Source organism: Camelina sativa, chromosome 11, assembly GCF_000633955.1.
Source record: "Camelina sativa cultivar DH55 chromosome 11, Cs, whole genome shotgun sequence".
NCBI classification, from domain to species: Eukaryota; Viridiplantae; Streptophyta; class Magnoliopsida; order Brassicales; family Brassicaceae; genus Camelina; species Camelina sativa.
The window spans coordinates 38,231,205-38,244,426 of record NC_025695.1 but is presented as its reverse complement, the minus strand read 5'-3'; the positions used below and the strand labels follow the sequence as shown (position 1 = coordinate 38,244,426).

Sequence of the window (13,222 nt, the reverse complement as noted above, 5' to 3'; positions counted from 1 at the left end):
GTTTTCCATATTTGCAACACAAGTCCCTGACGTGTTTTAGGACATATAAATAGTATTTTAAGGTTTTACAAACCCTTAAGTTATTTTCTAGCAAGTTTTATTTTCCTATAACCCTGTGAGATTTTGAGAGCTTTGGAGAGAGACCTTTCTCTAACCTGCCCAATGAGAAGCCTTTGGATCACATTGAGCATTTTGAGGACCTGGTGACCAGTATCAAGGCTAATGGAGNGACAAAGATAAACTTAAATATTCAATAATCCAAAATGTCTTTGAAGTTGTCTCAAAAATAAGTAATCCACATTAACATATTATGCCACTCTATTTAAAACCATCATTTTTGTTTAAGAATAGTAAAGGCATCTTTAGTGGAGTAACTGGTGAATATTTCTCAAAAAAATTAAAAAACAAATATTTATCACAGATTTTTTTTTTTTTTAATTTCTGTTCCGCTAAATAAGTGACACATGTTTTATTTGTTATAAGAACCGTTTTTCAAATTCCTGGGGGAAGTATCGGTTCTCTTTCTTTCCTTTATCTCTACGGATTATGGTCTAAATAATTACTGCAGTCGAAAAAGACAAATTTGTCTACGGATTAAACTGCTATTTTTAGTATAGACAACAAATTCTTGTAGACCAATTTTATTTGTATTTAAAAACGATTGCAGTTAATCTGTGGTTTTGTTTCTATTTTTTTTTTAACTATATTATTATGTATTATATTTGATGAATGGTAAATAAAGAATGGTATAATCCACAATGTTTTTTTTGTTAGTAAACTAGTATTAAAATATATAAAAACTTAGAATCTATGAGTTTGTTATTTTCATATACTAAAATCCAGCAAAAACCAAGTCTACTATAAAAGCCTAAATTTAAAGTCAATTATCAACTAAATATGTTGATATATCATGGTTTTTGTGGTTTTTAACCATGATATAAGGAGTCTTTTAGAGTATTTTGATTTGTTTTCTAGGATGTTTTTGAGTCTTTACAGGTTTTCTAGGATTTTAGCATGGATGGAGCAAAGTGGAGCAATTTAGATCATTTTGGAGCATTAATCCCGAAGAAACGAACTTGGAGTCAGAACAGAGAGGGAGTGTCGATCGACACTGCTTTAGCATCGATCGACACCGTGTTTAGCCAACGAGAGAATCAAGTTTTGGAAGTTTCACAAATTCAGCCAAAGTTTTCCATATTTGCAACACAAGTCCCTGACGTGTTTTAGGACATATAAATAGTATTTTAAGGTTTTACAAACCCTTAAGTTATTTTCTAGCAAGTTTTATTTTCCTATAACCCTGTGAGATTTTGAGAGCTTTGGAGAGAGACCTTTCTCTAACCTGCCCAATGAGAAGCCTTTGGATCACATTGAGCATTTTGAGGACCTGGTGACCAGTATCAAGGCTAATGGAGTGACTGAGGATTACATCTTCTGCAAGCTCTTCTCTTACTCACTTGCAGGAGAGGCATCTCAGTGGTTGAAGCAGTTACCAGCTGGATCATTGACAAATTGGCATGACGTCAAGGTGGCTTTCCTCAACTACTTCTATGATGATGCAATGTCAGATGAGTTGAGAGTCAAGCTGTCCTCTTTCAAACAGAGACCAGATGAAGCCTTCAAAGCAACTTGGGTGAGATTCAAAGCTTATCAGAGGGATTGCCCACACCATGGATTCTCAAGGGTACAACTGCTGAGTATCTTTTTCAGAGGATGTGACTGGGAGTATCAGTTGGCTTTGGATGCTGCAAGCCATAGCAATTTCAAAACAAGATTTCCAGAATATGCTGAAGCTTTGATTGAGAATTTGGCCTCCAGTAATAGTACTAAGAGAGTTGATGCTGAAAGGAAGAGATTGCATGGAGGATTTGATTCAAACCAGCTAGCTTCAGTCAATGCTAAGCTAGATTCAGTGCATAATCTTCTTGTGGGTAAGAAATCAGTTCACTTTGCTGCTGAAGTTGAGACATTTGAGCCACCACCTGAGACAGGGAATGAAGAAGCAGATGGCAACTTTGTCTATGGAAATCAGGGTTAGAGATTCGGTAATCAGCAAAGCAACAAGCCTTACAATTGGAACTCTTTGGGCTACACTCCTAAGCCTGATTTTCAGAAGCATCAACAAAGGAACAACTTCACAAGGACTTATGGGAACTCTTCCTATCAGTCTCCACCTCCACAAACTCCTTCTGAGAGTAGAATGGAGGCCATGCTTGAGCAGCTTCTTCAGGGACATGAGAATATGACAGTGACATTCAATGGGAAGATTGATAATGTCTACACAAAGCTTACTGGAAGGATTGATGCACTGAATGTACATGTTAATCAATTGGAGAGTCAAGTGGCACAGACTGTTGGGTCTGTTAAAAAGCAAGAGGGTTTTCTCCCTGGAAGAACTGAGTCAAACCCCAAACATGCTTGCAATGCCATATCAGTGAGAGATGGAAATGGTGATGAAATTTTTCTGCTGAACAAGGGGAAAAATCGACCAAATTCTCGGGTTCAGATGATGGTGTCGATCGACACCACCTGGGTGTCGGTCGGCACCCTTCTCAGACAGAATCGGAAAACACAAAATCTCCTGTTCCAGCAGCTGTTGAGAGGGTGTACAAGTCTAAGATTCCTTTTCCTAAGCCAAGAAAGTCCAAGCAGGAGATTGAAGATGCTAGATGCAAGGAAATGATGGACAAGGTGATGATTGAGATGCCTTTGATTGATGCAGTAAAGCTCACTTTGTGATCTTAGCTATAGCATCAACTTGATGCCACATTCTGTTGCTGTGAAACTTGGGATGACAGAATTCAAGCCAACTCAGATTTCTCTTATCTTAGCTGATAGATCCAGAAGAATTCTTGAAGGTGTTTTAGAGGATATTCCAATTAAGGTTGGAAACTTCATGATTCCCACTGACTTTGTGGTGCTGAAGTATGATAAAGAGCCTAATGATCCTCTCATCTTAGGAAGATCTTTCTTGGCTACAGCTGGTGCCATCATAGATGTGAAAAAGGGTCACATAGCACTGAATGTGGAAGGTTTGAGTATGAACTTTGAGATGCATAAGCTGAGGAGAGCTCCTACCATTGATGGACAGACATTTTCTGTTGAGAAGACTACTGAGATAAGCTGCAAAGAAGAAATTACACGAGCATCAGGCTCAGTGTCGATCGACACCTCCTCTGTGTCGATCGACACCCCTCCACGACCGAGCCCTGACGTGTTTTAGGACATATAAATAGTATTTTAATGTTTTACAAACCCTTAAGTTATTTTCTAGCAAGTTTTATTTTCCTCCAACCCTGTGAGATTTTGAGAGCTTTGGAGAGAGAGAGATCTGCTTTGTAGAAGAAGAATTCTTGAACTCCTTTTTACTCTTTTAATTTCAATTGCTTATTATTCAGAATTATGTTTTGTTCTTCATTGAATATGTCTGAATAGTTTGCTTGTTAGGTTCAGAGTTTTTAACAGGGATTTTCTGATTTATTAGATCTGTGTATTTAGGATTCATTATCTTTCTAGATCTTTATCTTAGATTGTTCTTCACATTAATTCTTGATTGATCACCTAGAATTAATACTTTAGAAAAATAAATTGATATGAGAATATAATTGATTTTCCTGATAAAACATTTTGATGAGCAAAATTACTTCTTGCAAAGAGATTTGATTTAGTGATTTTGTGAACAATCTAAACTTATTTTTAAAGCTGATTTATTACCTAGAATTTTGCAAAGAGATTTGAATTTTCTGGTTTTAAATTTAGATAATATTTGCAGTGAGAACTGATTTGTCTTACAAAGGTGTTTAGAGTTCTAGATCTGTTCTTAATTGCTTGAATCATAATTATTACTTGATTTAATAATTTGTAATTTTCTGAGAAATTCCCTAGGCCTAACTTTTTGATATTCTGAATTTACAACCGCTTTTATTTAATACTTTGCATTGTTATTTTAATTTTAAATTAATCTGTTTAGCATAATTATAAAACTCTATAATTTATTGTATAGACTTAAGTCCTTGTGGAATTTAATCCCTAAGTATTACAGTGATCTCTTAATTTGAGAGAGTAGCTCTATGATTTAATTTGAGCTTATCATATGTCACTGAAATTTAATAGATTAAAGCGTATTTGGTTTGAATCCAGTAGTTGAAAAACTACGTTACACTCATTTGAAGTACGTATCCGTTTCTCTCTATCATTGTCTCTAAGCTATGGATAAATGGGAAAGCGTTTCATGCATTGAAGAACCACCAAAGTGCCATAATCAAGGTATACACGCAGACCACACAAATAATTATGTTGTTCTTTTTTTTTTTTTTTTTATCAGAAATCATAACTTAAGAAGTTGCATTAATTTGTGATTGGCTTAGGACATAAAGGCTGTTCCAAGACGAGGAAGAAGGTGATCTTGACTTGTTCTGCTTCGTGATCAAAACAATGACGCTATCTTAACCTGAGCTTTAATAATTGGTATCATAGTATTAAGGGAAATTCCTTTCTTCTTTTTTTTTTTTCTTCACCTTAAGACCTTTTCTCTATTCTTTTATGCCTTCTTACTATTTCCATCTTCTAGATTACTCGATTTCTGTGGAGTTTATAGACGAGTTGTATAGTTTTACTAAATAGATCAAGATTTTGTTGTATACTCTTACAATTCATATTTCCCCTCTTTTATATATCCCTCATGAGCTATCTAAGTTCTTGACTGATCTCTCTTACTATGTATTGTTTCATATATATATATATATATATATAGATCCTAGAGATGTTTGTAACCATATTCTATATATAGGACAAAGTCATGTTCTAAAATACAAATCTTACATATAGAACATTTAAAAACCAATTTTCATATATACATTTATAATATATTATTGTGTGAAACTAGATGAGCAGAAATAATGAAATGTCGTTCAAACCAAACAATACATGGAACATTCCGATTACGTGGACAGAATTAGATTTACGAGAAATTCCTATTATGTTTAGAATTAGATTTACAAAAAAAATAGTGATATAGCAACATAGAAATTAAAATTATTGCAACAAACCAATATATGATTAAAAAAAGAATAGAATTGCAGTAGAGCTCCTATCAATCTCATCTTGTTTGTTTTAGTTTTCACCATACATTCTCAAATGTAATGTTGATGTACACAAAATATATCAAACAATTTTATAATTAGTTAACACAATTTATTTATTTGATAAAATATGATATAAAATTAGCATTTGCAGAAACATATTAAAATATATTGATGAGGAATACAAGGTAAACGATACTTTATATCGCATGTCGTACTTTGTAGATCCACCATAGGCGGCGAAGCTTCGTGATGCAAAACAAGCTGAGGAGTTTTTTCAGGCAATAAAATTTGTGTTGCTTCAACACCCCGAAATGTTACGATAGTCATCACTACAAATCAAACCATATTTTATCTTATGAATTATAAACATAAACATGCACTTTTCATCAATATGAAACTAACCGGATGTAACAATCAAGAAACTAACAAAAGCAAACTTCATTATTTTTTTTCTCCATGTAATTAACTATTACAAAAGTTGTTGAGGATATGGTTAGTATCTAAGGCTGTTTGCGTTATTGTGTGGAACTGCTTTTATAGGATGGAGATATGATATGTTTTAGTATCAAATTATACATAATATCTAGGTTGCATAGAAATGAAAACGGATACGCGGAAGCGAGACGTTTTGAAAACAGAAAATGATTTTTTCTAAAATTAAGAAATAAAAACGTATGTATAATACAATACCAAACATAAAACCTATATCAAAATGAATATTTGAAACAACACAAATTAATCCACATCCAGACAAACAAACACACCAACAGAGTTAAGTCTCCACATCCATGTAAAAAAATGACAAAATTTGGCAAAGAACATAATTATTCTGATTTGATCAACCATTGATATCGATTTTCTCCCTCACCACTCGCCAAATAGAGAGTCGGAGACGATTATAGAAAGACGCAAAGAGAAAGACACTAGCAGGAAAAAAAAAAAAAAAATCCGTCAGCCAATCAGGAGCTGACACGCACACCATTCTTACTTGTTCTAAAACTCCTAATATTAAGATCGATTGTAAACTAATTTGAGCTGTTTTACTTATTTTTAATCTCTTTTATTATTATGCAACTTTTGTAAAATTTTCTATATTCCACCAATGGAGATGGTCTAAGGCATATTTGGTTGATTTGGCAGATTTAGTTTCCACTCACACTACTAATTAGGCAGATGATTATAGCAAAATGCAAGTGCATGGTAGGCTTGACTTTAACTTTTCATGACAATACATATAATTTTTTTATTTATCAACGATAATGACAATAGTTTTAAAAGAATGAATAAAGTAACTTATTAAAAAAAAAAAAGTAACTTATTTATGATTTAAAAAGAGTTAATTTTGAAATAGTTTTTCAAATTTATTTATTTTGAGAGTTTGTGGGAGGAATAAGAAAACAAAAAAAAAGTTTCCAAATCGGGGTATCCAAAAACAAAAGACAAGGGGCTTTAATCTTTATCCAAATTAGTTTCCATTTGTGGAGCTTCTTCTACCCAAAATTTGGGGGCTGAGAAAGGGTTTAGGGGTTGGGGGAATTGATAGAAAAGGTTCGTTTAATGAAGACTGCGACGAATCCAGAGATACTTGAGGAGGTTGACGACGAAGGATGTGGAAGTGATGATTTGGTGGATGATGTTTATGTGGCGGAGCAAATTGGCTTAGATGGTGGTGTTTCAGAGAGACCCTCAAGAACCAGTGAGCTCAATCTCTCCTTTGAAGGAGAGGTCTTTGTCTTCCCTGCTGTCACACCTGACAAGGTTCATTTTTACTCCTGTTATGTGCTAATTCCATCTCAGTCATTGATCTTGTGAAATGAGCACAGTTATGTTATTGCCATTCGTATCAGACCAGCCTGTGTTGTTTGAGACTGTTTCACTGAGGGTTTGAGTTTCCCTTGCGATATTACAACACTCTTTTGTATGCTTTGTAATGATTCAGGTGAAAACTGTTCTCTTGCTATTGGGAGGGCGTGATATACCTACTGCTGTTCCAACACTTAAACTTCCATTTGAGAATAGCAGGGTAATGTATCAGGGCTTCGAAGCTAAAAGTTTTCGATTTTCTGGATGTTTTAGTAGGTTCATATGATCTTCAGGGTGTAGGTGATAATCCCAGGCGGTCAAATCTGTCAAGACGACTAGCTTCTCTAGTTAGGTTCCGTGAGAAGCGTAAGGAAAGATGTTTTGACAAGAAAATTAGATATACTGTGCGAAAAGAAGTTGCGCAGAGGTACATCAAGTTTCTTGTTAACTTAATCTAGGTGTCAATTTGGGCTGCCCTGTAGGGGATTTGGCTGCTTTTCTTATACTCTTCTAATGTTTACCCGCAAACTTTGGTTTTGGAGAATTGATGGACAAGTTTATTTTCCTACTTGATGTCTCCACACGGATTGATGCTAAAGACTATTTTGTAATTCAGGATGCATCGTAAGAATGGACATTTTGCTTCCGTTAGAGATGGTTCAGGTGATTCGAACTGGGAAACTAGCCAGAGTGGCCTTCAAGATGGCACATTTCACTAGGAAACTACGTGAGTTGTGTGGATTTAACAGTTTCCAGTTTTATTTAGAATAAGGGTTTTAAGGTACTCGTTGATGGGTTACTGCTTTCTTTATTGGTAAAAATCATGTAGCACTAGGAGATGTGAGCACTGTGATGAAAGTAATACTCCTGCAATGCGTCGAGGGCCAGCTGGACCGAGGACTTTGTGTAATGCTTGTGGTCTAATGTGGGCCAACAAGGTCCTCTCCCTTTTTTCTCTCTCTCTACCCTCCCATTTGTCTTGCTTGAGTCTCGATGGTTGCTGTTTTTTTTGTCAGTGTGATAAGCCGTATAGCGTCTACACTAGAAGAAAGTCACGTGTTCCTGCATCTTGAAGGAGGAAGAATCACGTGACTAGTCTGTTGTATATAAGCTTTGTTAGCCATTTTGTAGAGTTTATGCATTGTTTGTTGTATGTTGAGTGACGTATGTGTCGCTTAGGGAGATAGAGTTGATGAATCGGTGATGTGCCCATGGCTCTATTCTTTGTAACAGTGCATCGAAAGTAATAGATAAGAGTTTACACATTGATTCTTATCAATCGGTGCGTTTGTGATCGAGATCGAAGTCATCGCAGAAGATTAGGTTTTCAAGCAATTTTGGGGTTTGTTGCAATCAACGGATTCGAAGATTGAAGATGATGATGGAGCAAGTATTATCGCCGGAGTTATCGGCATCAGAACAAGTGGCGATTGAATTTTACGATCAATTTTCGGCGGTGAAAACAAGGATTTGTTCTTCTGAAGCTCGTATGAATTCAAAGATCGGCCTAAGAAAAGATTTCTTGATTCAATCCTTTCCGGGCAAAGAGACGGTACTTGAGGGTGGTGGTTTAAGCGAAGCAGAAGCTGCAAGATCACAAAATCGACTTAATCAGGTATCTTTCTTTTCTCTGGAACCTTGCCTTAGTGAGAATAAGCCTGGTATTAGAGACAACCTTCTCAAGAACGTAGAGATGGCAGTATTTGAAGGCTTTGGGATTTATGGTTGGATTGCGCTTGTTGAGCGTTTCTTTTGAATGGGTGGATACAACGATGCAGAGAAACTAGTCTTAGCTTCAGTGAGCTTGCAAGGAGAAGCATTGAGCTGGTACAACTTGGAAATTAACAAGAGTCAGTTTGAAAGTTGGGTTCAGTTTAAGTCGGGATTGATGCTGAAATTTGGCTCGAAGATTAGAGGACCAAGTATAAGTTTATTTCGTATCAAACAGACAGGAACAATAGCGGAGTATATACAACGATTTGAGGATCTTTCATCACAAGTATCTGGGTTGGATGAGCAGAAACTTGAAGGGATTTTTCTCAATGGGTTAACACGGGAAATGCAGGAGCTTATTCATAAGCAAAAGCCACGTAATTTGCTGGAGATGATGGCTGTAGCTAGAGCTATGGAGTCATGTATAAAGAGAAAAGTTGTTAAAGAAGAATTGATGTTGGCCAGTAAAGAGAATAATGAGATTTATGGATCTGATTATGTAGTGACTATGCTAAACGAATCAAGTCAAGAAGCATGCTCACATAAGACTGGGTCAATATCAGATTCTGTGCAGAAGATTGAGGATTTTTCATCTCAGGTTAATGGGTTAGATGATCAGAAGTTAGAAGGGACATTGTTGAATGTATTAACACAAGGAATTATGAAAGGGAATAGAGATAACATGGTGAAAAAGATCGAGTTGCCAATTTTTCATGGATTGTATCCATGTAGTTGGATAACACAGGTGGAAAGATTAATTCGCTCTGATCAACATACTGACATGGAGAAGATACAGTTGGTAACGCAGAAATTAAAGGGAGATGCTCTTAGTTGGTTCAAGAATGTGTCTTTCAAGAATTGGAAAGATTTCAAGTCAAAGTTGTATGTTCGATTTGGGAATTTGGCTCCAGTTACTCTGCAGCCATTGTCAGCTCTGAAACATGAGCCTTCCTTAGCCACAAAATCATTGGCAGAGACTGATTTGCATCAAGAACAGGAACCGCAGGGGGAAAATGCTGTCGATGGTGTGCTCCAACCACAAAAAAATGAGAATTTAATCTTTGCGGATCATCAAGATGCATCATTAACTTGTTCTCATGCAACAAGGGATCAATTTAAGTCACAACCGGGCCTTATTTTAGAAGATTTACACTCTGGTTTTAGCATTGATCTATTGAGAACTCAACAAAACGGGATATTAGAAGTTTTAAGTGTCTCATAAGTGGCGGATTACTACAAGGAGTCAGTAAGTATGATGGCAAAATCTTTTGTATATCATATATTCGATAAGGTGTTTCTTAAAAGGCACAGTTTACAAAAGAAGCTGCAAAAAGAAGAGGGTTCAAGAACCTACAAGCACAAATGGAAATCTAAGGAACTACAAGCAGTCCTGATAATTGGGAGTGATTCACGTGGAAGTGATGTTACATATGGCACCTGCTCTGCTGAAACTGTAGACAAGAGAGACTGTTTTTTAGTATGGCATCGCTGGAGAAAGAAGAAACTGCAGAAGATTAACTTGGAACTATGGCTGTTGCACACTTTTCTTCACCATATTATACAAAGTTACACAAACTGGATCTGTTTTATATGGGGACAACAGAGGCTCAGACTTTCCCAGGGCCTGGAACTAAACGGTGACACTATCATGGCCTCAGCGATTGCCGTCATTGGTTTCTATTGTCACAACACTTGCTACTACACAACTTGAGGACAAGCAACAATTTTCAACTCTGCATTTCATGGAGCAGATCAATATATCTCAGTTCTGGCCAACTTTGAGAGTTTCTTCTTTAATTCGTTATCACATGAGTAGAAATTTACAGTGGGATGTTGATAGTGATGAACTTGAGCCAGCCGAACAAAAGAGGAGTCATGGTTACTCGATTTGGGAAATTCATAAAATACAAAAAGGGAAGTGTGTTAACGGGAGCATGTTTTCATTTATATTGGGCATGCCTTCTTATTCTTCTGTGTGGCATTGTTGGCAAATTAAAGAACTGCAATGTGAAGAGTACAACAGTGGTATTACATACAAGACTGCTATTGCGTGTTTTTGGGTGTTGAAACAGCACACAATATATAAACACGCCAGGTATCCCGTTTTGTTGAGTTCTTATCACAGTGCACACAATATATAAACACGCCATTGATGCTAATGTGATCAGCATTTAACAGCTTTGTTAACCAAATTTAGTGTCTTCCCCAAAAGAGAAGAAATCTTCCATATCTATAGTTGGTTAGGTTCATATTAAGGGAGAGGTGGCTTAATATGATCTTTCACTTTCTATTTATAAGTTGGAATTAACTTGTTTGCGTACTGACTTGATTATTCATCCGTTCTTACCTTCTTCATGTAAAATCGTTTTCTTAATCGAAGATCTTTGTGATTTACATGTAACATTTCCATGTCTTCAACATAGCCTCTACTCGTTTCATTTTTGAACATTATAAGCCGTTCTAGAAAAGTTTGATTTATTGTGTAGTTGTGTCTTCTCACTGTGATCTGGTTGTTTGGAATATCCAGGGAACGTTGAGAGATCTCAGCAAAGGATCCATGAATCTTTCTGTGTCTCAGATTGAACCTGTATGTAAGACATTCTGTATTTTTGGTTCATGTCATAAGATTAGTGTAGGACTTTTTTTTCGGTATTGCTATCGGTCTGATTAGTTATCCTTAATAAACATTTACAGGAGACCCAAGTAGATATTAAACCACTCTACACTGAAGACTCCAGCAAGCAGGTTGAAAATGTATGCTGCCATGTCAATTTCTACACTATTCTTTACAAGACCTTGATGCTATCATAATATTGATAGCTCAGCTTGCAGGGAGTTTAAGTAGATCCTACTAAAGCAATACAAGAGTTTCCCCTCGAAACCGATGGCACTCCCGATATTGGAATGCTTTCATCGGCCGATGATGATGATGATGATAATGATGATCATTGTTCTAAAGTAAAAATTATATTCGTTCTGTCTATGTAGATTCTTGGAATTATGGATTGAAGATCCCCTTGATAGCCCATGTTCCTCAAGTAGCATTATAATAATTTAGTTTTGGGGGATGCAGGAACCTCTTGTGAATCTGGCTAATCCATCTGATACAGACTTTGATTTACCTTCTAGCTTTGATTAGTTAGAAGGACATCAGGTATGAGATTCCATGTGAGTAACTATGAGGCAGCTTCATCGGACGGAGCACAGCTTTGTGGATGGAGGCTAGCTAGAGTAGTTGTTTGTAACATTAGACAATAGATAAATAAGTTACGGGGCTAGAAATGAGTTTGAAGCGTTCCTTATTTGTACATACTGATTATGTATCAATCTATACTTGGCACTTACTAGATTCAGTACATACATGACTGATGACTCCATCATAAGTCGAAAATTGTTGTAAAACATTTGGAGTGGACTTCTATAACCGGCCCATTACTTATCTTATTGTGTAAGGCTCATCGGCCATGTCCTAGTCGGTTTAGGTTTAGGCTTTGCCTACTACTATATAATGTACTTGTTCGATTGATGAATAATAATAAGAAGGAGAGAAACAAAACCTCAAGTTCTCTACTTTCATTCTTACTTTTACAACATGTTATCATCACGAAACTCTAAAACCAGCTGACAAAAACCCTTACCCTAAAACCCTAAAAACCGCCGCACATAAAACCCATGTTCGTCCAAGCTCTCAACCAGATCAAGTTCGTAGCTTGGCGGTGGTTCTAGTTCGTGATCAATCCTGTTCGTGGTCAAGTTTCAGTTCGTGATCAAGTTTTGTTCGTGACTAGTCCGAGGTTCGTGATCAAAATCAAGGTATATCCAAGGTCTTTAGCTCCCGGATCAATTCCAGTCAACCCCAAACGGTGGAAGGTAAATCAATCTAACTTATTGGACACATATGAATCGAATCTGGATCTAAACTCTATAAGAACCCTAAAATCTACAAGTAAACAATCAACAAACAAAACCCTGAGCTTTGAAATCCTGAAACCCTAAAACCCTAAAACTTTAAAATCCGATTGTTTGAGGTTTAGGATTGCTTAGATTGATTGCAATTGAACTGATTATGATATGTTTAAAATCTGGTTGATATTGCTTGTTTGCTTGTTGCATGAAAACCTTAGAACTTAAACCCTAAAATCGAATAGAGAAAAATATTAAGCTGTTTGTTCTAAGTTGTAAATCCGATTGTTCTTGATTGTTTGTCTGAAATCAAAACCCTAAAATCTAAGATCTTAAAATCGAAATTGTTCTATGTTTTGCATGAAAAATCAAAACATAAAATTAGGATAACTCCCAAATTAATTCTAGACATTATCCTAAAAGCCTAGAAAATATTTCCTAAAATTTTGTCTTAATCCTAACTAGAAAAGGAATTCATTCTAAGAAAAAGGAAAATTTCAGAAAAAGGAAATTTATCTAAGAAAAGGGAAAATTGCTAAAACCTGAAATTATGTGCATATTTCCTGTTCATACTAGAATTTGTCTAGGATTATTTTCATGCATGTTAAAGCCACAAAATTATTGATAAAGGCATGGCATGTTTCGGTCTCAAATACTGCATGGCCTAAGGTTTAAATTGATGACATGGTTCGGACTCAAATACCGCATGATCTAAGACT

General features: G+C 36.0%; 2 protein-coding genes across 5 annotated transcripts; both read left to right on the top strand.

Annotated features, from left to right (window-relative positions):
• On the top strand, window positions 6,514-12,140 carry LOC104725465. Of its 4 annotated transcripts, XR_002034378.1 has the most exons (7): window positions 6,514-6,842; window positions 7,024-7,107; window positions 7,181-7,314; window positions 7,504-7,614; window positions 7,717-10,695; window positions 11,128-11,187; window positions 11,295-12,140. XR_002034378.1 is itself a non-coding variant. In XM_019233270.1 (6 exons), exon 6 carries the CDS (start codon window positions 8,644-8,646, stop codon window positions 9,820-9,822), a length of 1,179 nt encoding a protein of 392 aa, XP_019088815.1. In that variant the 5' UTR covers window positions 6,514-6,842; window positions 7,024-7,107; window positions 7,181-7,314; window positions 7,504-7,614; window positions 7,717-7,825; window positions 7,904-8,643; the 3' UTR covers window positions 9,823-10,994. The 4 variants fall into 4 exon arrangements, 3 of the variants coding, with proteins under 3 accessions (XP_019088815.1, XP_019088816.1, XP_019088814.1); XM_019233270.1 differs by lacking the exons at window positions 11,128-11,187; window positions 11,295-12,140 and having other exon boundaries at window positions 7,717-7,825; window positions 7,904-10,994; XM_019233271.1 differs by lacking the exons at window positions 11,128-11,187; window positions 11,295-12,140 and having other exon boundaries at window positions 7,188-7,314; window positions 7,717-10,994.
• LOC109125114 (GATA transcription factor 24-like) lies at window positions 6,642-7,606 on the top strand. The gene is made up of 4 exons (XM_019232066.1): window positions 6,642-6,842; window positions 7,024-7,107; window positions 7,181-7,314; window positions 7,504-7,606. The coding sequence occupies exons 1-4, from the start codon at window positions 6,642-6,644 to the stop codon at window positions 7,604-7,606; spliced, it is 522 nt and encodes a 173-aa protein (XP_019087611.1).